At 38.3% G+C, this 27,903-nt stretch overlaps 1 protein-coding gene and 1 long non-coding RNA gene across 8 annotated transcripts in view; both read left to right on the top strand.

Moving 5' to 3' along the window:
• The first annotated feature begins 4,409 nt into the window (after positions 1 to 4,409).
• Positions 4,410 to 27,903, top strand: part of SYT10 (synaptotagmin 10) — a 66,637-nt gene continuing 43,143 nt past the window's right edge. For 4 of the 7 annotated variants that reach the window (XR_006219882.1, XR_006219883.1, XM_042992093.1 and 1 more), the window contains exons 1-2: positions 4,410 to 4,727; positions 22,805 to 23,162. Coding sequence is in view for 5 of the 7 variants with exons in the window: in XM_042992093.1 (XP_042848027.1) it covers positions 4,577 to 4,727; positions 22,805 to 23,162 (509 nt within the window). In the remaining 2 variants the exon portion in view is untranslated. Of the gene's footprint in view, positions 4,728 to 21,132; positions 21,371 to 21,621; positions 21,739 to 22,804; positions 23,163 to 27,903 lie in introns of those variants that run through there. The other 3 variants (XM_042992097.1, XM_042992094.1, XM_042992098.1) reach the window with 3 other exon arrangements.
• LOC122240327 lies at positions 5,132 to 6,263 on the top strand. Its single transcript, XR_006219884.1, has 2 exons — positions 5,132 to 5,529; positions 6,078 to 6,263. It is a non-coding gene; the product is annotated as an uncharacterized LOC122240327 (long non-coding RNA).

Raw genomic sequence — 27,903 nt, 5'->3', positions numbered from 1 at the left:
AAGAGAGAGAACAAGCAGGGGAGGGTCAGAGAGAGAGAGGGAGACACAGAATCCGAAGCAGGCTCCAGGCTCTGAGCTGTCAGCACAGAGTCCGATGTGGGGCTCAAACCCACGAACCATGAGATCATGACCTGAGCCGAAGTCAGATGCTTAATGAACTGAGCAACCCAGGTACCCTAGGAGTGTCACTCTTAAGATGTCTCAAGGCTCAAGTCTCCATCCACACAACTCCTGTGGTCTGGTGATTACCCTTACCCAAACTTGCAAATAGTTTTCCCCTGGAGATAGCAAAGGAAAGTCTCCAGACCTAAGGCACCAGAAGTATAAGAAGGCAGAACCATGAGAGGCCCCAGATTGGAAAATAAAAGCAGGCTGGGGCACCTGGGTGGCTCAGTTAGCTAAGGGTCCAACTTTGGCTCAGATCATGATCTCACAGTCTGTGAGTTTGAGCCCCACATCAGGCTCTGTGCTGACAGCTGCAGAGCCTGGAGCCTGCTTCGGATTCTGTGTCTCCCTCTCTCTCTACCCTTCCCACATTCACACTCTGTTTCTCTCTCAAAAATAAATAAACATTAAAAATTTAAAAAAAAAGAAAAGAAAAGTAGGTAGCCTTTAAATATTGCCCCACATCCCTAGTAAAAGATTAGAGAGCCCTCTCTGATATTTGGGGGGTGCTCCAATTCAAAATAACTTGAATCACCCTGAAGTGAACACCCTGTTTTCAAGCCTTACTAATATACCTAGAGCTTCAACTCCATATCTTACTGGTATTTATATTTGATTATTTGGATGAGCAAACATCTGAGAAATCTTACAACATGAAAAATGACAACAACAAAACAAGTTATTCAGAGAAAAAAGATACAAGACAGAAGCACAGATGGGGGAGTTAAAAAATATATAATACGGTCAGAAAGATAAGAAGAGATTATAGTATGCATGAAATAAGAAACAAGAACAACTACTAAGCAAAAAACTATGCATATCTTAAAACTACAACAGTTGAAATTGTGATTTGATAGAAGGCTCAGAAGAGAAAGCCTAGGAAATCTCCCAAAAATTAAGAGCACAAGGAGTAGGAGGTGGTAGAGATGCAAAACTGAAGAGAAATGAAAATTAGAGATTCAATCTTAGCGGCCAAAAATTCAACATAAAAGAGTTCCAGAGAGGGACTACACAGAAAAACAGAAGGAAGAAAAGAAATAAATCAATACAATTTCTCAAGATTGCAGGATTCAAAAGTGAGTCTGTTTGAAGTGCTGAGTATCCATCAGGACGAATGAACAAAAGTGAGCACAGCCGATAGAGAAGACACCAAACCTTCCAGAGAAGAGATGAATCAGGCTAATCAAAGGATCTGGAGTCAGAACAGAAATAGACTTCTCAGTAGCAATATGCACCCATGCAAATGAGAAGTTTGGAGTCATCTTTCCAGTTGAGAGTGAGTGGTGATGCCACTCTTCAACTTAAGGAATACAGGAGCAGGCCCAAGTATGTACAGGCGATGAGAATTGGGCTCACAGGAATCTGAGCTGTAGAACACAGAAAAGTAAGGTAGGGGAGCTTTAAATAAGTTACTCGTCTCTCACCTTCATTCAGACTGAGCTCAGCTGTTCTGAGATTTCCTCATTTACCCACCTTCTTAGTGCCTGTCACGGAGATCAAGTAGTATTTGAAATTCTAGTCACAGGAATGATTCCCAGATTCCCCTTACTTTAGGGAGATCTCTACCTGAGAAGATAACTCCCTCCCCTCCATATTTTGAAAGAGCCATAGGGAGGGGGAGAAGAAAGAAATGGAAAAGGATTGAATAAGCAGGGAAATCACAGTATTGACCCTTCAGAATTACCCCTGAAAGAGGATGGCTTAGCTTATACGGATGGGAGCGCTGGGGGCCTGTTCACCTCTACACCAATTCCTCCTTGTCTTAATGCAGGGATCATTCAGAAGGAAGCTGTGTCAGAGACCTGCCTGTATTTTTGGACTATTAATGCCTCATATATCACTTAGTATAGCAACTGGTGCTTAGTAAAATCAATCTCACCTGCTCTCCCCTCCTTTACTGTTCAGCAACTCCTTCGGAGTGTGGGTGGGGAAGTAAATGCAAATCTGTATTGCTTGGTTTACTTGATGGGTAGGCTCTTGTTAGTTCAAATAGTTGGCAAAAAATTTTTAAAGATTGTGAATTGAAATTCTTGTCATCTCATCCTTCAGCATTGAAAATAATGACCTTGAATGCAGTTTCTACATTCCCCACACCTCTTACAGGAGCTGTTAATAAGTGACAAGAAAAACTGGTTTGATTCATCTGCTAATGAGCTGTAGAGATGGTCTAAAGATCAAAGAAAAAAAGCAAAACCTTAGGAGATTTAGATGAAAGCAAAAATATTTCAGACAAATAAATTCAGAAAAATGAACATACAGGTGAACTGCTTATTGTGGAAACACGGGGAAGAGTAAGCAAGAGGCGAGGAACAGGATAAACAAATACGGGGAAAGTTATTTTCAGAATCTGTTTACCTAATAATATTGAGCACTGAAATCAAACAGTAGAGGGTCATGAGAGAGATCTGCATTACTCCACTTAAGCAATTAGAATCTAGGTAGTATAGAGCTAAATTACTCATTTGGACTCCCACATAACAGTTTGCTCATACAGTAAATATGAAAGCACAGCATTGCATTGCAGGTTGTTCTACAGGAGGGTGTCTAGACTGGAGGACTGGGAGGCAAGGACAGCTGGAAAGGGCCTTATTAAAGTGTGTTTACATTGCTCCAAACATACAGTAGATATTCAATATTTTTTGACAGTGAAATTATTTTGAAATAGTCAATTTTATCTAAAAACCATCCAAAGCAATGTGCATAAAAACAAAAAGCAAACGAAACCTTCAGATTTTAGTTTGTCTTGATTCACAATAAAAATACTCCTAGTTATACCAATTGTCCTATGAATCAGGTCAAAATGATTCAACTAGTGAATGCTTATCTACTGTGATTCTATGCCTAGTATTTATAGTAAGTTTACCACAGTGTCCTTACACAGGAAATGATTTATCATAAACTGTCTATATAAATATGCCCACAAGGTCAGGATATTCCACTTCGAAAATAAAGAATCCTCACCTAATAAAGGTTAAATCAATCTTCAGGTTATAAGCGAGTATCAAACTCTGCCCCAAAACAATTTAAAAACAATGAAACCCATTTATAGTAAATGTGAACCCATTTACTATAACCGTGTGGCCCATACTTATTAACACTATTTTGTAGTTGTAGCTCCATGAGTAAGCCCGTTCGCCTTAGAGAAGTGTTGCAACAGAAGAGTCCCAAGGCTTCATTTTACAGATTGAAAGAAGGATCTAAAAGCAATTTCTTCAAGGTTAAGCACAGGTGTGTGTGACAGATATGAACTTAACCCTTCTCCCCTTTAAACCCAGGTCTTGTTGTTGTTGTTTTCAGTATTCCAGTGCAGAAGTGATAAGACAAGTTGTGCATTCTTAACTGCCAATTACGGATTAATCGACAGTGAATATTAATACAAATAAGATTTCGTTTTGTGAAATACGTAAGAGAATTAGAAAACAAAGTCAAAGGCAATAAATTAAAATCTGCTTATTCATAGTATTTATGCATCAAGAAAAACTGAATTGGATAGATAGGAAATGTATCTTACGGTGAATTTCAGTAATAGCAATAAAAAGAACTCTGGAATTAAATTTTGTCTCTAAATCATCATCGTTAGAAATCATTTTAAACGTGCTTTCCAGGCACACTTCTCTTTCTCTGTAGACGTCTGACTTGATTATTCGCCTATTCGTTTTTAAAATTTAACTTTTTCAGTTTGTCTTCAGTTGTAACGACTTTTCAGAAAAGTAAAACTAGACAGACCACGGAGAGCCACACACATGCAGTAAAGTTGGAGAGACAGGAAGCTGAGGGGCAGACGGAGGCTGGGAAAAAAGTACGGAGAAAACGAAGATTTCTCTATCCCCCTCCCCGCTGCATCGTGCACCTGCAGCCCAAGCTGGGGTCCCGGCAGGGACGAGGAGTCGCGCCTCTTGCAAGGCCACCTCGGGCCCCTGACTGAGCGCGGAGGGGGCGCTGCGGGTGCCTCAACCGGTCTGCCGGCCCGCGCCGGGCTGCGATTGGACGCGCCGCCGCCAGCCACCAGCCCAAACACTAAAGCGCTGGGAGGAGGCGGGGGGAGTTCTAGCGAGTCGAGGGCTTTGGCTTTTTCACGTCTCCCCCACCCCCTACCCTTCCTCTCCGCACTCCATGCCGGGTCTCTCTCTCCAGCTCGCCGCGTCTGGCTGGCTCCCGCCGCAGGAGACTCGGCGCAAACCTAACCGCCGCCGCCTCGCGCGCTTCCAGCCCCAGCCTCTCCGCCTTCCCCTGCGCCCCCCGCTCGCGCCATGGGGCCAACCTGCGGCTCCTAAGAGTTGCCGCTGGGAGCAGCGCGCTCTCCCGCCCATTTCCCCACGAGCGGGCGATGGCTTAGGGCGCCAGAGGGGCCAGCCCAGAGGTACCGGGAAGGGGAAATTCGGCCGGCCGACTGGGGAAAAAGAGGCCAACCATGAGTTTCCACAAGGAGGACGGAGTGAGCAGCCTGTGCCAGAAGGCGCTGCACATCGTCACCGAGCTGTGCTTCGCGGGCCAGGTGGAGTGGGAGAAGTGCTCGGGCATCTTCCCCCGGGACAGGGGCAGCCAGGGCGGAAGCAGCACAGGTAACCGGGGAGGGCCCCCTCGTGTCCGCGCGCTCCGCCGGGACCCCGCGCGGCGCCAGGGCGCCTGTGGGACGCCGCGCCTTCCTACCTCGCTCCTCTTTCCGCTCAGCTCCCGGACACCGGGAGCGTGGGTTCTTCGGGTTTTGTCGGCTCGACTCCGCCTGCCCGGCTTCTTCCACCTCCCCGGCGTGCTCCGAGCCCGCCGCGCAGTCCCTCGCTCGCCGCCGCTCTCCCACGCCTGCGGGCTCCCTTCCGGGGTGGCGAGGCGAGGCGAGGCGAGCGAGGGCGGCGGCGCACAGCCTGTTACCCAGCGCTGCCTGCGAGAGCCGCTCGCCGGCGGGACTCCAGCTGCCCTCTCTCGTGTCGCGGGTCGCGAGCTTGGGGAAGGGGCCGGGCCGGAGAATCCCTGCATGGACGCGAAAAACCGCCTTGCAAATAGGGTTGCCTTGGCCTCCGGGAGCGGAAAGGCTCCGGGGGCGGGGGAGGGGGGGGTGTGTGTAACTCGCGGCTACAACCTGTCGAGCTTTTGACAGTGTCCGAACCCCTTATTAAATGTGATCTTGGAGGGTTTCGTGACAGCGTTGGCAAAACAGGGATTCTTTTTTGAGGCGACAACCAAGGCTCGGGTCACATATAAAGTGGAGGAAAGAGAAAAGATTAGAAATTCTTTCTACACACATGCTGTCATGCACACCCCAACGCACGGGCATCCTCCCTCTCCCTTCACGAAACTTGGAAGAAATGGGGTGAGATGGAGAAGGACACCGACCGTCAGAAATCTGGAAGTGGAAAGAAGCCTCAGGTGACAGGTTTTTCTCCGAGGGTTGAGGGGAACCGTATCAGAACTAGTGTTTGGTCACTCCTGGGGAAAGGGTTTTAACCACCTGCGCAGTGCTTGGTTAGTGTAGCCTGTTGTCCGTTCACACGAGCGAGAGGGACTCCAGAGTTGCGGGCCGCGTGATTTCGAGAGTCCCTTGTGACGGTCGCTTGTGGCTTTGGGCGACCAACAAGCACTGCTTTCGGGATTTTCGGCAACGGGCTGGAAGATCGCCATCTCTTCTGTAGGTCTTGTTTCTTCCCCTTTGTTTTCTGTCATTTTTGTCCTCGTGGCGGGGCTTCGTGGCTTGAGGGCAGCCAGGGCAACAGGTGAGAGCTGGACCGCTCAACTCAAGCGGAGCGCGACTGCCCACAGCTCTGCGGACTGGGGAAGGGGGCCAGGAGGGCGCACTGAGTGAATCTCTCCCAGCCACCACCACCACCACCACCACCAAAGAAAAGGGAGAGGAAGGGGAGGTGGGAATAGATGTGGTTTAGCTTTTCCCTACCAGTATTTAAATGGACTATCTGCAGGGTTTTCAAATTCTCTGATCGTGGCAACCGGAACCAAGAGAGGCTTCTTTTCTGTCTGCGGTTGGCAGAACCTGAGAGATGCTGCTACTTGAACCCTGGAGCGGAAGGGTACATGATTGGTGCTGTCCCCATGCTGGACACTTAGACGTTTTGTGCATATACAAATAAAACAGTCTTTTTTCACTTGTTCAGTAGGTGTTGAATTCCAACGAGTGTATCAAACAACTATTAGTGGAAGGAACTGGGTGAACACAGTGTATATGTGTGTCACGTGCATGGTTGCTAAGCATGAGATAAATACCCAAAATAGTGTGACCTTAAAAGTCCTCTGTGTTGATATTGGATAAACTCTTCTGAAACATCTTTAGCGATCGACATTCTAAAGATAAGACTCCGAGAAGGGGGTATAGTGGAAGAAATTAAAGTATTTAAATTTAAATACCTGTAATTTGGTCATTTAACGGTTGATGCTGTGATCATCTGTTTGTGATCATACAGCAAGAAGTAGTCTCCTGGTTCTCAGATTGGCTGCTAATGAGGAAAACTGTGCAGTCGGAAACCAGTTGCTAGCTTATAAATCTTTCTAAATATACAACCATATAAACTTAAGGTAAAACACAGTATATGAATTGCAGAAAGGGTGTTGAGCATGTCCTAAGCCCACAAGAGGTAGTCCTAGTTCCCATTCCTTTTGGCCTTTCCCTTGGAAAGAAAAATTGGGGAAAAATGAGTCTAAAACAATTTCATGGATATTTTTCTTCTGTAAAGAGAAAATATATGCTATTCAGATGGAGTATTTGATTTAATATATGAATATATTTTTAGTGGCTACCACTAAAGAAGACATTCTGTAAGGTTGTATGAGATCTAAAGATGCACAAGATTACTTTACATTTTCCATTTGTAAATCTGTACAATTAGAAATAAAATACTTTAATCCATAAATAAACTCCCAATACCAAAAGATATCTGCAAAATGGATTCACATATTACCTACTGAATCTTTATATTAGCCACTCAGCTTCACATTATTCTTTGTAGTCGATTTTCTTGTAACTTAGCACTTGTGCCCTTTATTCTAGGTCTCTAAATATATGTGCTGCCGAAGCGAGCAGTAGGTCTCTAAATAAAAACACTTCCAGTAGGTGACCCTTCTACTCACTGTTTGTTGAATAGGAAACACATTATTGGTAGGAGGGCATCTACATTGAATGGCACAGTGGTTATTTACTTTGAATGTTAATCAGCACTGCCCATATGGTGTCAGTTATTCAAAGGGTGAAGTGACAATTACAGGCTTCCAGATTGTGTATATTTTTAGATTCCTTCCCATAGGAGTAGAGGGGGAGAAATTCTGGTAATCCCAATTAAAGTCATTCTACATTAAAGAACTTATGAATCACACATATAAATAATATATTCTCCTACCAGTGTTTTAAGTGCCAATAAAGAGCGGGCTCCACCATCCTCTTTACTGTAACAGCAGTAGCAGAAGCATCAGCAGTGTTATTGGCATTAAGGATCTACCAATCAAGTTGACTAATCCCATATTTTCTTAAGATTTGTGACAAATTAGACTGCATCTGGCAACACCAATTAATTTACTTTTTTGGAATAGTTTATTAGAGACATTATTGATGTCAGCATTACTAGCACACTGGAAAGTTCATCATGTGTAATTTTTAGAAAATCAAATGTTTGCCCTCTCTTTACCTCTGACCCCCACCCCCACCCCCAATAGACATGTCACCAACTAAATTCATCTTTGTGCACAATATGATTTAATACTTAGGGAACATACAAAACAATATATCAGCCAAAAATGTTATTTTTCAGATATACCATGAGTAATACACATAATAGTTTTGGAACTGCATTTGGGTTCATTTCCGGTCAGTCTTTAATTGCTGCCCCATATCCAAATGCTTATGAGGTTTTAGGAAAGTATGTTGCTTAAAAGGCAGGCCTCATAAACCATAGCTAATCAAACCCCCTGAAGCACATAGTCACATCACAATTGTATAGACCTAACCTTAATTTAAATATTTTCAATAAACATTTAATTCATCATTGTTTTGATTTTGCATTTTAATACTTTTAATTTGGGACTAAAAATTCTAAAATAAAAGTTTAAACAATTTCTTTCTCAATTTCTATGTGTATTCCTGAATTTTGTAGATGTAGGGATCAGTATAGGTATATGGCAAAGAATTTCTTTGAAGTTACTTGACTAATAAAGGAGATTGCTAAGTAAGATTTTTAAAATTACACTGTGATTCTCTGAGATTGAGGCATTTTAAGTCTATGATGAGGGCTTAAAATGAGTAAGGGTGTTTCGTAGGTTTTTCTCTACAGACACAAAGCAAATGATTACTTAATCTATAATTCTGGTACAACTACACACTGAGTTTTACACATTCTAATGATTGTATAAAGAGTTACAATTTAGAAATATAGTGGAAATTTTTCCTCAAAACTTGTAAATATGAGACAGAGTAATTGAACCATAATAAATTCAGATACACCCATATATGAAGAAGGATGTAAGAAAGGATTTTTTTCCTTCTCTCACATTGTCACTCCAATGAAGAATGCCACTCCAATCAAGAAAGTCTCATTTTTACATGATCATCAATACATACTATGCTTGGTATCATTTGTTCCCAAGGGAAATGAACAACTGCTTTCAAAGGCCAAGCCAGTGTCCGCAAACACCTACTTTTCTTAATTCTGAGATATCAGTATTTTGACAATATTGACAGGATTTGTTTTGCTTTAATCTTTTTTCTTCTTGAGACAAATTAAGATCTATATTTCTTCTTTTTAAAAAAAAATTTTAAGTTTATTTATTTTGAGAGAGAGAGAGGCAGGGAGGGGCAGAGAGGGAGAGAAAATCCCAAGCAGGTTCAGCGCCACCAGCACAGAGCCCAATGTAGGGCTCAAACTCACCAACCAGGAGATCATGACCTGAGCTAAAATCAAGAGTCAGATGCTTAACCACCTGAGCCACCTAGGCACCCTTATATTTCCTCTTAAATGAGCTGTGAATCTCTGAAATCAGATCCTTACAAGAATGATTTTATATATAAGATCTATAGCTGTCCATTTCATTCAAATCCCATTGTCTTTAAAACTTAATCATTTTGTTTTATGGAAAAAATTAGTTATTATTTGGATACATCTACATTCATTTACAAGATTTTTTTACAAGATTCTGGCAGAAGATAAACATTATCACAAATGTTTATTGGAATCTCTAATGCCAATTAAAATTATCTATATTTTGAAAATACAATTGTGTTCTTCCTGATGTATACATTAAGTCAGTAGAACATAAGCTCTTTGAGAGCAGTGGTTTGTCTACTGTCTTATTCTCAGTGCCTAGAAAAATCTATGGCTCTTAGTCTCAATAAATATTTGTTGGATTAATGAAAGAATGAATGAATTAATAAATTCATCCTCAAGAAGCCACAGAACAAAAGGCTTGAAATATCAATGAACTAAATGAGTTTTGATTAATTACAAGAAATCGTATTTTGTTTATGATAATAGCAGAAATTAGAGCATTTTAGGTATTTAAAACCTAGAATACGAGCAAAATACTCACAAAAAAGCAACTGAACATCATATGGGTATCTGTTGACTTCCCACAGAGTGTGTTCAGGTAGAGCTATGATCCAGTGGCTAAATTTGTAAGTGTTGTGTAATAAATGTATTAAGTTTATGCAAGTTCTAGAAAAGTGGGAATATCTACTTAAAATATCAATTTATAATAGTAAAAGAAAGCCTGTTTGCTTAAGTAGAAACTAGCATGGGGAAGATAATCATCTTTTTTCAAATGCCTATTAGTCATTCCAGTTACAACTAGAAGTCATTATTTTGCAATGTTGAAAACGAAGGCAGGGAAAGTTAGCAACTTCCCCTCAAATCAAGCTAGTTAATGAAGCAGCAAGGATAAAAACCCAGGGTTCCTTAGGTTCCACAAAAAGTAAGCATAGGAAGATTTCCTAGGGGCATCCTTGGTGCCACAGGGCACTGGAACAAATGTTTGTAAAAAATAGGCTCTTACCTATCATTATACCGTTGGCTATAATTAGTGATGTATTGGAAGGTATTAAGATTTCTCAGTGTGTAATTATGACCCAAATTCCAAAATTTCCTTTTGTTAGATATACTGTCATACAAGCGTAAGACACAACATTCTTTATTTTTCTTACTTGAGTACAAGCATGCATATAATTAAGTGTACATGAGAGTTAATTCATGAATGCTTAGCTAAATATAATTGATTCATTTGAACAGTAAAATCATGTAAAAGATTTTACTGTGTTTGAAATGCACAACTTTGAATGCATATAATTATAAATATAGCTCCTTCTGTATGTCCATAAATAAGCCTATAATGAAAACAGATATTAAATTTCTGGTTAAATTATTTTTGTTACTTTGTCATTAGAAAAATAATACATTAAAATCAATTTTTGCTTTATTTTCCTACCATTTTTTGGGTATGTAAGTTTAGTAGTCAATCATCTATATATGTCATTATTAAAATTCAGTGCTATGATATCAAAGAAAACTAGGCCTCCTAATAGGAAGTGTTATTATTAAAGTTCAATAAATTATGTTGTTTATTTGTAATTTGTACAATACTGATTTTCTCTGTTGGTGGAATATCCAGCACTGGCAAAGTTTAGAAACAGTCCCTGACTGAAGCGATGGCTTCTTGTTATTATATAATAGTTTTCTTTTTCCTTATTTTATTTTATTTTATTTTATTTTATTTTATTTTATTTTTTAATGTTTATTTTTGAGAGAGAGAGAGAGAGAGAGAGACAGAGTGCGAATGGGGGAGGGGCAGAGAGGGAGAGGGAGACCCGGTATCTGAAACAGGCCCCAGCCTCTGAGCTGTCAGCACAGAGCCCACCATGGAGCTCCAACTCGGGACTGGTGAGATCATGACCTAGGCTGAAGTCGGACACTCAACTGACTGAGCCACCCAGGTGCCTCTTTCTTTATCATTTTAAATATCCTAAATGACTACTGAAACTGTAAAAGCTGACATCAACATGACTTAGGTAGACTGTCTGAAAATAAAGCTGTATCTATATATCTATATCTATATCTATATCTATAGATATATAGATATATATACACACACACACAGAAATACTGTATATGTATACATAAAATCATAAAATTGTTCTGTGATGCCTCAGAGCTAGAAGGGTAGAATGATGAAGGTGGGAGGGACTGATACTACCTTTTTTTCATCCGGGTGGATCCTGAAGTGTGTTACGATCTGCTATTTAACATTCTGTTATGGAATAGAGAACATTACAGTCAATTTAAAAAACCTTGTAAATGTCAATGTGTTCATACTGCAGAATTATTTTAATCAAACAATGAGGACTATAGCTTACAGTCTTTATTATTCCCTTAATTCTGTTTCAATAGTCATAGATTTATAGGAATAATGGATAAAACAATATTAAGCTTATTATCATTTCTAATATGTTACAATATGAATTGTTACTATATCTGAGAAGTGGTTTTAACATTATGCTTTTTATTCAACAAATATTTATTGAACACTTAGGTAAAAGCCACTGTGCCAGACATAAAATGTACTTGTACTAGGCGGCCTGGGTGGCTCAGTCAGTAAAGTGTCTCATCCTTGATTTCAGCTCAGGTCATGATCTTACGAACCATGATTCCTCCATCAGGGTTTGCACTGGTAGGGCAGAGCCTGTTTGGGTTCCTCTCTCTCTGCCTCTCCCCCGCTGGGTACATGTGCACACGTGTGCCCTCTCTCTCTCAAAATAAATAAATAAACTTAAAAAAAAAAATGTACTTGTACCATTAATTAAATGCTGTACATAGTTCAAGTTATTGTAAATGTAGAATTAATAGATAATCACAGATTATAAATTATTTACTCAATTATGAACATGTGTAAAGATTTTTTTATAAGTTAGGATACTTTTATATCATATTGAATACCATATTTGATTGAATCTAAGATGCTATTGATTATAAGATGCACCATTATTTTATATGGTACCAAAAAGAAAAAGAAATGTCACTAAATAAATTATAACTTGATACTTTGTTATCACATAGAGTTTTTATTTCACACTTATGTAGAGACTTCTTTTAAAACAGGCATAAATTGTTGAAATCATATATCACTCTTGTACAAACATAAAAAGTAAAATAAAAGACATAAATGGGTTAAAATAAGTTTACATTTGACCATGATTCTTCTGAATGGCTTTTTGATTTCAGAATTGGTGACACCATTGTTTTTCCACTCATTATTAGGCTCTGTGCCATCAAGAGTGTTGTCAAGAGTGGTAATGGTGCATTTTTTCCCTTAAAAGAATTCATAAAAGATATAAAGGCCATTTGGTGTTGTGCTCTAAGCTACCTGTACAATTATGTGCAATGTTCGCAATGTTGGCAAACTCACTGACTCACTGCCTTCTCCACCTATCCCCCAAAAGTTTGTCTTGTAAGGTTTAGTGCTAGGCTTTACTGTTTTCTCCACTGTTTTGGTTTTTTTTTGGTTGTTGTTTTTTTTTTAAGCCACTTGGACTCATTCTATGGCTTTTTATATTGATGCCTTTGTTTTGCACATACACAGAGAAAATTATGACATACTTACTTCCTGGCTGTTAGTGATTGTAATAAGCCATCGATACTAAAATATATTCAGATTTCAGAAAATGTAAATGTTTTAAAATATGCATATTATAATCAACTCAATATAGTATTAATACAAAGTTTTTATCATTTATTGAAATTCAAGAAAAAGGCAAATCAGTACTGTTAAAATGGAAATTATAAGAAGCATTGTTGCAAGGATAATATGTTGATTGATTATGTATTGGATATATAGATGAAAAAGAGACTGCTAGTTATTTCCAAGTATTCATTTCCCCCCTTTTATTTCACAGTATCAGAATCCTTTATTTTTATTTAGATACATAGCAGCATTAAAATAACTTATTTTTTTTTAATTTATAAATGACAACTTTTCTCAGCTTTCTTTCTGGTTTGCTGCAGCCACATGACTAAATCTGACCATCAGAATGTTAGTGGCAGTGATGTGTACTACTTCCAGGCTGTGCCCTTAGAATTAAAGGACAGACTCTCACCTTCCCTTTCCCCATGGTATTCTACCACCTAACTGCCTGGAACATGGGCATGGTAGCTTGCCATCTTGGACATTAAGGAGAAGGCAAAAACCTTTGAATAGCAAAGCACAAATATAAAAAAAAAAAAAATTAGGACTCTAGACACCTTGAACCTGATGTGTATGCCCTGGCCTGCTTATGCTGGAATAGTTAATTACATGAGAGAGAAATAAACTTCTTCTACCTTGTTTAAGTCACTGTTAGTTTAGCCTCTTGTTATAGAAATCAGAATTATGCCCTATTATAATATTAGAGTTGACCCTTGAACGACACAGGATCCAACTGTGTGGATCTACTTATATGCAGATTTTTTCTAGTACAGTACTCTAAATGTATTTTCTCTTTTTTATAATTTACTTAATAACATTTTATTTTTTCTAACTTTATTGTAAGAATACAGTATATAATATAACATATAAAATATATGTTAATCAAGTGTTTATGTTATTGGCAAGGTTTCTGGTCAACAGTAGGCTATCAATAGTTTTAGGGGAGTCAAAACTTATATGGCAGTTTTCAACTGGGTGGGACTTGGTGCCTCTAACCCCCTCATTGTTTAAGGGTCAACCACAACATCATCTGAATAGGATAAATAGGTTAACTTCAAAGATAATTCCAAATTTTTATCTTAGAAACAGTTTCCCTCAGCTTTCTTTGAGTAAGAGTTGTTGATTTGGGGCACATGGGTGGCTCAGTCAGTTAAGCATCCGACTTCAGCTCAGGTCATGGTCTCATGGTTCATGGGTTTGAGCCCTGGATTGGGCTCTGTGCTGTGTGGAGCCTGCTTGGGATTCATTCTCTCTCTCTCTCCTCCCACCCCCACTCTGTTCCTCCTCTACTCATGCTTTCTCTCTCTCTCAAAATAAATTAAAAAAAAAAAAGAGTTGGTGATTTGGGTTTTATTCCCCTTCTTTCTCTATGGAATGATGCCGTAAATATGGTCTATGTTCAGGCAATAATGGGAAGAGACCAAAGAACAAAAGGCTTGAAATATCAATGAACTAAATTATAAGTTTTGATTAATTATAAGAAATCATATTTTTGTACATTTTGAAAATTAAAGAACTAGAACTTTAAAATTTAAAAAAAAATGATACAGAAACCACAGATAAGAATATCAATTAACGCAGTGGTGATGGGAATGGAGAGCACACCAATTGGTCTGTGCTTTTCTGTGTGATCATATCCATCTGTGTAGGTAGTAGACAATTAGATCTAACCCTTTTTACAAGCCTCAGTGAATAGGACCATGCAAATGTTATGGTCTGGTTACATAGACTTTAGCAAAGTTCTGCTTTACACAAGTTTCTGAGGAATTAGCATTTTTTGGCTTACTCTTCTCTCTCTTTTTTTTTTTCCTTTAACATTTATTTATAAGAGACAGAGCATGAGCAGGGGAGGGGCAGAGAGAGAGGGAGACACAGAATTCAAAGCAGGCTCCAGGCTCCAAACTATCAGCACAGAGCCCGACACGGGGCTCAAACTCACAAACTGTGAGATCATGACCTGAGCCGAAGTCGGACCCTTAACCGACTGAGCCACCCAGGTGCCCCATGGCTTAATCTTCTCTTACTGAGAGTTTTTCAGAACTGGGTCACTTTATTTTGAATTATTAAGACACAATGAAAGAATAAAATCTTTATACCAAAAGTGAGTCAGAGACATCTTGACAGACAGATAAGTAGACAGTGGTAAAGCAATGGTTATGCATATTTATGTAATCAAGCCAGGGTTTGAGCAATTTTAAACCTGATTATCTGGGCACCTAATCTAATATCTGTAAATTTAATTAACTCTTAATCTTCCCAAAATATAATAAGATGAATGTTATATAATGGATTCTTTTTAACTATTCAGAGACATTGAAAATTTGAGATAGGGTCTACTCATCAAGTTTGCCTATTGCAAGGGTAACTTCAAAGGCCCTGCAGAGAAGGCAAGCAAAGCCATTTATATTCATCACCCTGGCCTCCCCATGGTTGACCTTTTTCCTCCAGTGTTCTTTTCTCTACCTAACCTCCCCAGTCCCCAACCACAAGTTCCTATGCCTTCATCTTTCTCACTTGGAAACTCCAGTCCTTTCACCTTTCTACTTCTCTGTGAATTCTCTGTCAATAGATATGGCACCATACTTAATGATGCATCATTTCATCATTGCAATCGCTTTCTCCTTTGAAATATATTACATCTTCCAGTGCTGTGAGGAAGGGAGACCTCATTCATGAATAAATTCATCTGCTTCTCTATCCCTACACCAGAGCAATCAACTATTTAGGAGGTTTTAAAACCAGGCAAGCTAGTATCCAATGTCAAAAGAACCCTCAATTCTGAACAGAAATCCTGTGTTTTCCTATTCAATTTTCTCCTGTTCTCTACAATTCCTATTTTCAAACTTTCCCCCACTATATCTACATAATCCAAGCTATTCCCAAATATCCCAAAGTAACTGGCAGTTGACCCCAACTCCTACTTTGGAGAGAAAATACTACTTATAAATAAGAATTCACTTGACTTTCTACCCAAGACCTAAAAACTTCCCTGATTGCAGAACCATCCTCTTTTACTTGTAAAGGAAAAAGTGAGGCAATTCTTTCACCTTTGCTTCGGACCCCATCCATCCATTTTCACCATTTATGGGACTTCATTTAATTATTCATTTGCTTAACTTTCTATGTCTTCTTGTCTGCTGATTCCTTCCCTTAAGTTTTAAAACATGCTTGAGTATTGCACATCCTAATAAAACACCTCCATCACCTCCACGTGCTACTCTTTCCTCCTTTCTCTTTCCTCCTTTCCAACATCCAGTTTCCTGAAGGAATGGTCTACTCTCATAGAATCCACTTCCTCACTCCTATTCATTTATTTAACCACATTAATGTACTTAATATAGCCTCTCCTTCACTAATCTCATTGAATTCACTAAAACCTACTTGTTAATGTTAATAGTTACTTATTCTAATTGAACTTACTTTAACGTTTTTATGTTGATTACTTCTTAGGATATTCTCCTCCAGGGATGTCTTGGTAGCTGAGTCAGTTAAGTGTCTGACTCTTGATTTTGGCTCAAGTCAAGATCTGACAGTTGTAAGATGGTGCCCCCAGTCAGGCTCCTTGCTGAGCGTAGAGCCTGCTTAAGATTCTCTGTCCCTTTGTCCCTCCCCCCTTCTTATGCTTTCTCTTGCTCGCCCCTTCTCTCTCAAATATATATATGAAAACACATTGACCTGAGTTTGTTTTTTCATACTTTCTCAGGTTTCTATGCACACAGGCTCTTTGTTCCTTTAAGTTCTTTTTCTTTAAATATTGATGTACTCAGGTTTCTATCAAATTTTGTCTTCTCTTTCCTGGATTCAGATTCCACTATTAAAGGAAGTCCTTCAATTTCATCTTTAGTTGCAGTCATGCATTACCAATAACTTCCTCAAAATTTCTACTTGCATGAGCACAAGTACTTCAGACTTAGTATGACCAAAGCTGAAGGCATGGTCTTCCTTGCTTCAACATCCTAGTTGTCTCCCACTAACTCACATTCTTATCCTTCAGTCTTCACACTCCTTAACTGGAACTTTAACTTCCAGTTATCTCCTGAATCTGCTTTTCTCCTCATTTCAGCAGCCCTCATTCAGAACCACTATAATCCTTCAATGAATGACTATTATCATATGTTAACTAGTTTCTCTTCTTCTAGTCTGACCTCCACTCTTATCTTCTCCTTAGCCAGAGTGTTATTTCTGAAATGCATTTCTGACCATTTCAATATCTTTATTTAAAAATGTTTCTGAGGTTACTTATTTTTCTTTGAACTAAGTCCAGACTCATAACATTTTTCATACCATGGTTAAATGTGAGTCACAATCATAAAAAAAAATCATTTAAAACATTTTGATGACTTTATAAATTCTCCCAGATTCTTCCTTATTCTTTTGATAGTCAGATACTTTTATTTTGCTAAACAAATTTTGTTGAAAAAATTTATGTCATAAAGACCTAAGTATTAAACAGTTCATTTTGTTTTTAATACCTTTACCAATAGCAAGCAATGCAAAATATATAAAATACAATAAGCTTATTTTTATAAATTTAGTTTTATTGTTTCAGGATAAAATTCTAATTATCCCAACTTCTTTCACTTTTTGCTGTTGAGAAGAAGGAAATCTCTTTTTCCCTTTGCTGTATGCTTTTGAATGAAAGGAGCTGCAAGATAGGAATCTTGGCCCACCCTCATCTCTGAGAAATGACTTATCAGTTTCCCCCTTCTTTGATGTATGAGCTTCATATCCTCAGGAAACAAATATTCTCTACTCCTCCATGTAGTAAATTTTATGGGGTCCAGTCCTCATGGGGAATACCAGTGGTGGTGCAGCCAGGCTTGTGACTGTATGGTCAAGTCTAATTCAATTCAAGGTGGCAGATTAGCAAGTCCACTTTCTGATAGACCTAAGCTGATAGCTGCCTGTATTTTAATTGCTGCCTGTTTGAACATGTGTTTGCCTCTCAGTTGTTTTGAGCACGTATGGACAGGAAAATGGAATGTTACTTGTTAGCTTCCTGAAACATTAATATTTACTTAGAAATGCTGGTGTTCATTTTAAACAAATTCACTCCTTTCAGTACCAGTTGTCATCAGATGAGTCTCTCCTCTTGTTACTAATCTGTGAATCACCATTCAGTCCATACTCAATCCATAACTATGCCTCTTTTCTCCTCAGTACTCTTGTTTAAAGAAAAATAAAGAGTTGATAATGACAGCAAACCATCACTGCACTTACTATCCAAATTAACTTTATATACCTTTATATACTTTATATACCTTTACTTAAACCTCACAACATCCTATGAAATAAATATAAATACTTCTATTTTTACGAGACTCTTAAAACCTAAACAACTTGCCCAAAGTCCCTGTGGTGGAGCTGACATTTGAACCCAGATCTAAACTGTGCCAGGGTACAAGCTATATTATATTATCTTCCTGGTAGAAGGATTTCTGCATATTCCTTCTAAATCACTCAGTTTTTAGTCATCTAGCCACCTCAAAATCTACAGCCTTTTAAGTTCTTTTTCAGGTAATTCCCAAAATGTGGATTCAATAGCTCCATAAACATTTTTTGACCATTTGATAAATACCAGACATTACAATAGGTGAATAAATTTGGTTTCTGCTCTGAAGGATCAAGGAATGAGTTTATGTGTAGGATGGGAGCATTTGGAGAAGCAAAATAAGTACAGATGTGCAATCTCTTATCCACAATCACAAAACCTCAAAATCCCGAAAACTGACAATTATTTTGTAAATTGTAGCATTTTGGTATCAACACCCTATCTGAATTGGCATTAAGCTACTTATAATCTTCAGTGATCCCACTCAGTGTGACTAATTCATACATTTCATTTTAGATGTATCGATGTGTTTGGTTACTCAGTGTTATCCCAGATAATGTGTACTATATTGCCTTTCTAATATTCAAAAGAAAATAATAATTTTTGAAACACATTGTGTCCCAGGAGTTTTGGGTAAGAGAGTGTCAAAAAAGAGGTACTATTTGGATCTGATTGTTGAATACAAATTTGCCAGGAAGCCAAATGGAGGAAGATAAATGCAGTGGAACTACACGCAACAGCCTGAACAAAATCACGAGAGAGTAATGAGTGGTCAGGGGAAGGTGTACAGGTAGGAAAGTGACAGAAGAATAAAGCTGACCAGTTCCCAGGGGTAAAATCACAAAGGTGCTGTGGAATGCCTTACAAAGTTTGGATTTGTCCCAGATGGCTAAGAGGTGATATAGAAGAATGTTAGGCTAAGAGAGGTAAGGTGACCATACATCTCAGTTGCCAGGACATGACTCGGTTTCTTCCTGCTACCCAAGCATTATTGATAACACAATTTTTCACTTTCACAAGTAATTTAGTTTGGGTGAAATAGTTTATGGGCCCCTAAATGGTAGAACCAGATACTGATTTTAGAAAGAAAATTGTCAGTAGTAGGGAAAATGGAATTAGGGTCAGAGATTTCCACAGGACTTTTTCCTAAAATGAGAATAACCTTATGAATGCCAAAACCTAGCATGTAGGAAAAATGGCATAAAAGAATGTCATCACATTTTTGTGGGTGAGTAAAAGTTTTCTAATGCCTATAAGTAAGATGGGAGGCATTTTCAGTTGTGGACTGAAAACAAACTCCATCCTTTCTTCTACCTCACATTGTCCTGCGGTTTCCTTATATCTTGGCTTTTGGCTCCAGCTGAGTTGAAGAAGTTAACTGAGTTAAAATACCCAGAAAAATATAACATAAATGGAGCTGAAAATACATAAATATTATGAATCCATAATTGTAGTATTTATGCCTCCATTTAAAATAATTAGGAAGCAAGGGGCACCTGGGTGGCTCAGTCGGTTAAGCGTCTGACTGGCTCAGGTCATGATCAGTTCATGGGTTTGGGCTCCACGTCATCAGGCTCTGTGCTGACAGCTCAGAGCCCGGACCCTGCTTTGGATTCTGTGTCTCCCTCTCTCTTTCTGCCCTTCCGCCACTTGTGCACATGCACATGTTTTCTCTCTCTCTCTCTCTCAAAATAAACATTAAAAAAAGTAGGAAGTATATTGATGTGTTTTTCTTTTTTTCAAGTTATGGGGCTAATGAGCAAATTAATAAGTAAAAGTAAATTACAAAATATAAAATATGATCACACATTCTTCACCAATTGAATATAAATGGGAAATATATTTAATGGTTGCTTTAATAAGCAAGTAGAAAATGAAGGAAAATATTAATATCTATGTATCACAGTATGTCAAATTAATTTTTATCTTATAATTAGGTAGCATTAAAAATTTGGAATTATTTCAATTTCTGAATAGATTTCCATTAGGTACAAATTGGGAGTTTCAACAGAACCATTTTATCTTACTAATCAGGAAAATGTAAATTAAAACAAGGTATCATTTTCCCATCATATCAGTGAAAATTAAAGTATAACAGCTTTTCTCTGAGATTACAGGAACTAGTATACTCTTAGGATGTTTTTGTTATAGACACTCTGGGATTCTTTTGGAAATAGCTAATAAAATTAAATATGTGCATAACCTATGACCTTGCAATTCTATTTCTAGACATTTACCTTAGAGAAACACTCACAAATATGTACAAGAAGAAGGGGCAAAGGTGCTCATTATAGCTATGTGGTAATAGCAAAACACTGGGTATAATCTATCCCATAATATCCATCATGGGGAAGTATTATGGAATGCTATGTGAGATGAAGTTAGACCCCAAGGGTCATTGAATTAAAAAGTAAAGCAAATTGAAGAAATAAATATGCAGTAAGCCATTTAAGGTTTTTTTTAAAAAGTTTTGTATGGGTTTTTAAGAAGTATCTTTATTAGTGCTTGGGCTGGACAGATACACCCCAAACTGGGATCAGTGGTTGCTTCTAGGGAGGGGTAGGAAATCTTGAATTTCCAGTAGTGGTTAAAGGAAATTAGATTTATTCTTTATTAGTTTTTTAGGCCTTTCATAGCAAAGTACCACAGACTGGTAGCTTAAACAATAGAAACTTATTTCCTCACAGTTGTGAAAACTTGATGTCTGAGATCAAGGTATCAGGAGGGTTGATTTTTTTTCCGAGGCCTCTCCCCTTGCTTATAGGTGGCCACCTTCTCCCTTTGTTTTCACATGGTCTTTCCTCTGTGAGCACCTTTGTCCTAATCTCCTCTTCTTACAAGGACACCAGTCATACTGGAATAGTGCCTATTCATAATGACCTCATTTTGCCTTTATGACTAATTTAAAGGCCCTATCTCCAAAATACAGTCACATTCTGAGGCACTAGGGGGTGAGGATTTCAACATAAGAAAATGGAAAGGATTAAGGGACAGACACAATTCAGCCTATAACATATTCCTAACATTTTTATTTTAAACAAAAGAAATTGGATTCATATTTATATTGAGGCTAAGCAAAGTTGTAAAAGAAAATGACAAGATTATTTACATCTAGACAAATTTCCCTTTACAGGAAATCTTTTTAGTTTTTAAGGGTGCTGTAACACCAGATTGCCAACATTGGTTATCCTAGGAAGGTGAAAATGGAAGTAGGTAGGGGGATATCCTTAACTTTTTAAAAAACAGACTTGACTGTTTAGAGCAGCTTTAGATTTACATAAAAATTGGGAAGATAGTACAGAGTTCCCATATACCCCACACCCAGTTTCTCCTGTTATTAATATTTTACATTAATATGGGTTATTGGTTGTAATTAATGAAGCAGTATTGATACACTGTTACTTAAAGTCCATACTTTATTCACATTTCCTTAGTTTTTACCTAATATCCTTTTCCTATCTCAGGACTCCATCTAGGATACCACATTACATTTGGTTGTCATTGTCTCCATAATCTCCTCTTGGCTATGATAGTTTTTCAGACTTTTTATTTGACAACCTTGGCAGTGTTGAAGAGTGCTGGTAAGATATTGTGTAGAATGCCCTCCTACTGGAATTTGTCTTATAGATTTCTAATGATTAGTCTTGGGTTATGGGTTTGGGAAAGAAGACCACAAAGGTAGAGTGCCATTTTCATCACATCATATTAAGGGTGTGTACTATCAACATGATTCATTATTGCCAACAGTCACCTTGATCACCTGGTGAGGTCTCTCCAACTATAGTTACCCTTTTTTACCCCTTTCCATACTGTCTTCTCTGGAAGGAAGTCACTATGTGCAGTATGTGCACTATGTCCACACTTGAGGAGTGGGAGCTGTGGTCCACCTTCTTTAGAACAGAGTATCTACGTATATTGCTTGGAATTCTTCTGCACAGGAGATTTGTTTCTTTTCTCTCATTCATTTATTTACTCAATCTTACTAACTTTTTTTTTTACTATATTTCTTTGGATCATTTTACATAATGAGCATATATTAATTTTGTGGTTATTTTGAAATAAGGATATTTTAGAGATACTTACATCATTAATTTGGGACGTTAGAAAGTAGGAACATGCAAGGTTATCAGAAAGGACCTAGGGAGGTTAAAAATATAACTACCAGTGTACCTCTTCTCTGTTAGTAACGTATTATTCTTATTTAGACTACAGAAAGTGGTTTATACAAATATTTGATACGATTCCCTGCTTAGAAAGTGAGAAGTTTACATCTTTAGATAAAAGATGAAACAAACAGAAGCCTTCTTATTGTGTGCATTTTCTGAGTTTCTTAAGTTTCATAACTTCATGGCAGGTTATAAGTTGCCACCTTTCGTTTTGCAAACTCTTGGACCCCTTGTACTGTTCTTTGAAATAATGTGCATATATCATGCCTTTTCTATACACAATTGGGATTCTTCATATATCTCCTTTGAGAATTTCCAGGCTTAATTATTAATCTTTCCTCCCTAACTTAAAAGTAAATTTTGAAACTCTAAAAAAGAAATCTGTTGATAATAACCATAATGTAAATTATCTCACTGTTTCTGCTCTTTTATGTACACTATCAGTGGATTAATATTTCTTTACATTGTGATTTTTTTCCAGATATTTCGGTCAGCTTGTTAGCGGTGGTTGTCAGCTTCTGTGGCCTGGCCTTGTTGGTTGTCTCACTTTTTGTCTTCTGGAAGTTGTGCTGGCCTTGTTGGAAAAGCAAACCTGTGACTTCCAACGTCAGTACCCTTCCACAGAGCATTTCAAGTGCTCCTACTGAAGTCTTGGAGGCCGAAGAGAAAAAAGAAGTTAAAGAAAATGAAAAGCCAGCTCTAAAAGCTGTTGAGCCTGCTATAAAAATCAGCCACACTTCCCCTGATATCCCAGCAGAAGTCCAAAATGCTTTAAAAGAACATTTAATTAAACATGCACGTGTGCAAAGACAAATTACTGAACCTACATCCTCATCCCGGTAAGAAAAGATCAAATATATAAAACTGTGTGTGCGTGTATGTGTGTGCTTGTGTGTGTGTGTGTGTGTGTGTGTGTGTGTGTGTGACTTTGTAAGGGGAGAAAAATGGAGATGAGAAAGGAGAAAAGAAAAACAGGAGAAATGAGAATGACATAAGAAACAGATCATTGAATAAAGAGGAAAAGGGCAGGACAGTTAAGCATCCAACTCTTGATTTCAACTCAGGTCATAATCTCGTGGTTCATGAGTTCGAGGCTTACATCAGGCTCTGAGCTGACAACATGGAGCTTGCTTGGGATTCTCTGTCTCTCTCTCTCTCTCTCTCTCTCTCTCTGCCCCTCCTCTTCTCATGCTAGCTCTCTGGCTGTCTCTGCCTCTCAAAAATAAATAAATAGGGGCACCTGGGTGGTTCAGTTGGGTAAGGTCCAACTTGATTTCTGCTCAGGTAATGATCCCACAGTTCTTGAGATCAAGCCCTGAGTCGGGCTTCATGCTGACAGCACAGAGTCTGCTTGAGATTCTCTCCCTTCCTCTCTGCCTCTCCCCCATTCACTCATGCACACATGTTGTCTCTTTCAAAATGAAGAAGCATTACAAAATTAAATAAATAAACCTTAAAAAAAAAAGAGGAAAAGGGTAGGACAGAGGAAGTAAGGATGAGGGAAACTGAGGACAAAGGAGCCAGACAGGGAGCAGTACCATGAAGGGGTTTTAGTAGAATTTAAGGTCTCAGTAAGATAACATAACTACTGACTATTATTTGTTAACTCTTTCCCTTGAAAGATCATTGCTTGATAGTTGCTACTTGCAGTCTCAGTGTAGTTTAAGTCAACCAATAAATATCAAGAAAACAGCTACTTGCAATGTCTGTCATGAAATCATCTGGAAGTTCACAATCAAAATTGAGTAACAGAGATTAATATTGAGTCTCCAGTTGTTTAGTAACTGCATTGTCCACATGGAACCACTGGAAAATGCTATTTGAACACATATAGGCCAAGCCATATTGGGCAGAGTGTGGTAAATGCCACAGGAGTTTTGGTGAATATCCTGAGCACACTAAAGAGTGTATACAAAAGGAGGGAAATGAGAGCCTCTTCATGGAGATATATTTTAACTCTGCTTGGAAAAATCAGTAAAAGATTGCTTGAATGAAAATAATTTGCTATAATGTATTTCAAATTGTGTTAACTGTAAAGGAAACATAGATTCTTTTTTTTTTTTTTAATTTTTTAATGTTTATTTAAAGAGACAGAGCATGAACAGGGAGGGGCAGAGAGAGAAGGAGACACAGAATCCCAAACGGGCTCCAGGCTCTGAGCTGTCAGCACAGAGCCCGACGCGGGGCTCGAACCCGGGAACTGCGAGATCATGACCTGAGCCAAAGTCAGATGCCCAACCAACTGAGCCACCCAGGCGTCCCAAGGAAAAACACATTCTTGTGAAGAGTCATTTTTTTTCTATTAAGGATGGTCTTCAGTCCTTAAAATGAATGACAAAGTAGTGGTACTGGTTTTTCTCTGCTTCTCAGAAGTAACAACTAGTTTTACCCGAGGGCAGAGGAAAATCAGTGGTTTGGAAAGGCAAGTATGGTTTCCTGCTAAGTAACTGACTTCCTAATTTTCCCTTTTTACCTCTCTAAATTTAAGTAACATCTACGCTTTCTGACATGACATACTTTTGTAGGTTTAAAAATCTGTGAAATTGAAACACTGTGCATGGATCATGTTTGCCACTAGGATTGAAAGAATATTCAGTATATCTTTTGTGAAATAGAAAAGAATTGTATCAGAGGGGACTGGGTGGCTCCGTCGATTAAGTGTCTGACTTTGGCTCAGGTCATGATCTCACACTCCGTGGGTCTGAGCCCTGCATCGGGCTCTATGCTTACAGCTCAGACCCTGGAGCCTGCTTCGGATTCTGTGTCTCCCTCGCTCTCTGCCCTTCCCCTGCTCGTGCTCTGTCTCTCTCTGTCTCAAAAATAAAAACATTAAAAAAAATTTTTTTAAAAGAAAAGAAGAGAATTGTATCAATAAATAAATCCACCTCTTTCTGAAATACATTCCAGACAAACAAGTAAGAAAAACTGTTACTTTGGGGATAAGGAACTTTGGAATAAGGAGGATGGATGGAGGTGTCTTTTCCACGTTATGCTTTTCTGTGCTCTTTAAAATTTATAACCAATGTATGTCTCATAGTTAGTTTTTCTGAGCAGTGGCATTTAGGTTCATTTTTAATTTTTATGATTTCTATGTAATATGAATATATGTTAACTTAAACTTATCTATTATGGTTATTTAACTGAAATAATTATCCCCTATGCCACTTTTAAAAACATTTATAAGAGGGGCACCTGGGTGGCTCAGTGAGTTAAGCATCCGACTTTGGCTCAGGTCATAATCTCATGGTTTGTGAATTCAAGCCCCACATCAGGCTCTGTGCTGACAGCTCGGAGCCTGGTACCTGCTTCAGATTCTATGTCTCCCCCTCTCTCTGCCCCTCCCATGCTCATGCTCTGTCTGTATCTCTCAATAATAAATAAATGTTAAGAAAAATTAAAAATAAAAAAATATTTTTAAGAAAAACTGCTTTAAAACTATCTGATTACTTGATTATCACTACTCTCATCACTGGCAACAGTGGCCAAATACAGTATTTAGTAAAGCCTTAAAGACACTCAGAAGTTTTAGAGTAAAAATGTTCAATTAATTTACAAAACATTTTTATTTATTTTTTATAAAACATATTTTAAATATTGACAGCAGTATGTACATCAATCAGCTTAGCACTCAGAATCATTAAGCTCTTTTAGTTGATAAGTGCACTTTGTCCCCCAATCTTAAAAAAACATAAAGATTAAATTACACATACATTGTATTTTCTAAGAGAAAAAGTAGAATACAAATTCATAGTTTTGCTAGAACTTTGATATTTCATCTACCTCTTTGAATTTCCTTGTTTATATGAGTGGCTGGGGAAGGAAGAAAGATTTATTTTTGAGCACTTGCAATTTGGTCACTATGCCAGGCACCCTTCCTGCTAATCCTGCCGACCTGCATGAAGTAAGTGTTATTAATTATTCCCATTACTTGTGAGTTAACTCAAGGCCCAGGGAAATTTATAATTTTGCCTAAAGTCATGCAGCTGGTGAAAGTTAGAGTTCAAATTTATCCAGATTGATGGTTTCACATTTTAAGCATTAAAGCCAAGGGGATATATAGTTTTTTACAATCAAAGATGTTGGTTACAGTCTGCTGAGGACAGAGAGTTTGGGGGTTGAAGAATGAGGGCATCTTCCTTCTCATTCTACTCAGAAATCTAAGATTGTACGTGGTTATTGTGAATGACTAGAGTCACGATTTTAATCTCTTTGGCCTTGAGATGAATTCCTTGCATAAAACTTGATTATACTTAGTTCTCAAAACCCCTCATCTACATTAATTCCTTCATCATACTAGAAATTACCTTTATATGGAAGGAGGAGGAAATTGCTGAGTTCATTATGCAGCCCACTTGGACACAGATTGAGGGCACATTATCATAAATCTGATTATTCTGCTCAAATCTTAACTTTTCACTGAAATGTAGCAAACTCAAACCACACACATACACACACATGCACATGCACACAATGAATTGGTTTTGTCACCTTATTAGGCTATGCCAGTTCCAGTCTGCCATTGGGACTCCCTTTTACTCGGCTCAGACAGTAGCTGACAAACATCTTACCCTTTCAAGTCTTATTTGTCTCTATATCTTAATAACATTTTGATTGGTTCAGAAATTAACAGCATTGCTGGAAACTGGAACATTTTCCAAGTTCTTATCTTCCTTTTCAAGTGCCTAGACACTTGGCCACATCAGCTTGCCAGCAGCCAAATGACTCAGGAGGCATCTCTGTATTTCTCAGTTATTAATATTATTCTAGCATGTATCTTGATTGATTGTTCATTCATTCAATAGTCTCATTCAGTAGATATTTACTAATGGGTATCATCAGTGTCTTATACACACCCTGTCCACTCTGCAAACTTAAGGGAGCAGGAAAAAAATTTACAACATAATGCAAAGATAAGACATGAAAGACCAACTTCAGTATCAGGAATTACAAGTATAGACTGTGGTGGAGAATGTAGAATTCTGAGAACAGAAAAATTATTCCTAGTATGAGGCTTGGAAAAGGGCCAATAGGCAAAGGCTAAAGGAAATGAAGAATTCACATAAATGGCAATTGGGAGAAAGTTTGCATCCCAGATGGAAACGTTTTATGTGAAAAGACCTAGAATAGGAAATGTTGCCATGAAAGTGGAATTTACTTGATCAGAAAACAGAGTTCAGTGGAGGAGTAAAATAGAAGAGAAAGTTGGCTGGACTCAAACTATATAAGGAGGCCTTGAAACCATGGGCAGGATACTCAAGGTCTGCCCTGTCAAAAATATTTGCAGCAGAAGAGTCCCTTGGATAAAGAGCTGTGTTCTAGGAAAATTAATTTGGCAACAGCTTATAGGACAGACTAAAGAAAAAGACATCTATTTGGAAACTAATATAGTAGTTCAGGCACGATAAAAGTCAAGAAATAGCAAACAATAACCGAAAGACAAAAACCTGAAGGAAGTTGTAAAGGAAGAATCTAAGATCCCTTATAAAAAACACTGTGACATTTTAGTCATTATGAGTGTAGCCTATACCTTTTAAAAGCCTGCCATTCAGGGGCGCCTAGGTGGTTCAATCGGTTGAGCGT

The sequence above is a fragment of the Panthera tigris genome, chromosome B4 (genome assembly GCF_018350195.1).
Source record: "Panthera tigris isolate Pti1 chromosome B4, P.tigris_Pti1_mat1.1, whole genome shotgun sequence".
NCBI lineage: Eukaryota > Metazoa > Chordata > Mammalia > Carnivora > Felidae > Panthera > Panthera tigris.
The sequence above is the reverse complement of the archived record's forward strand: the minus strand, read 5'-3'. Positions and strand labels throughout refer to the sequence as shown.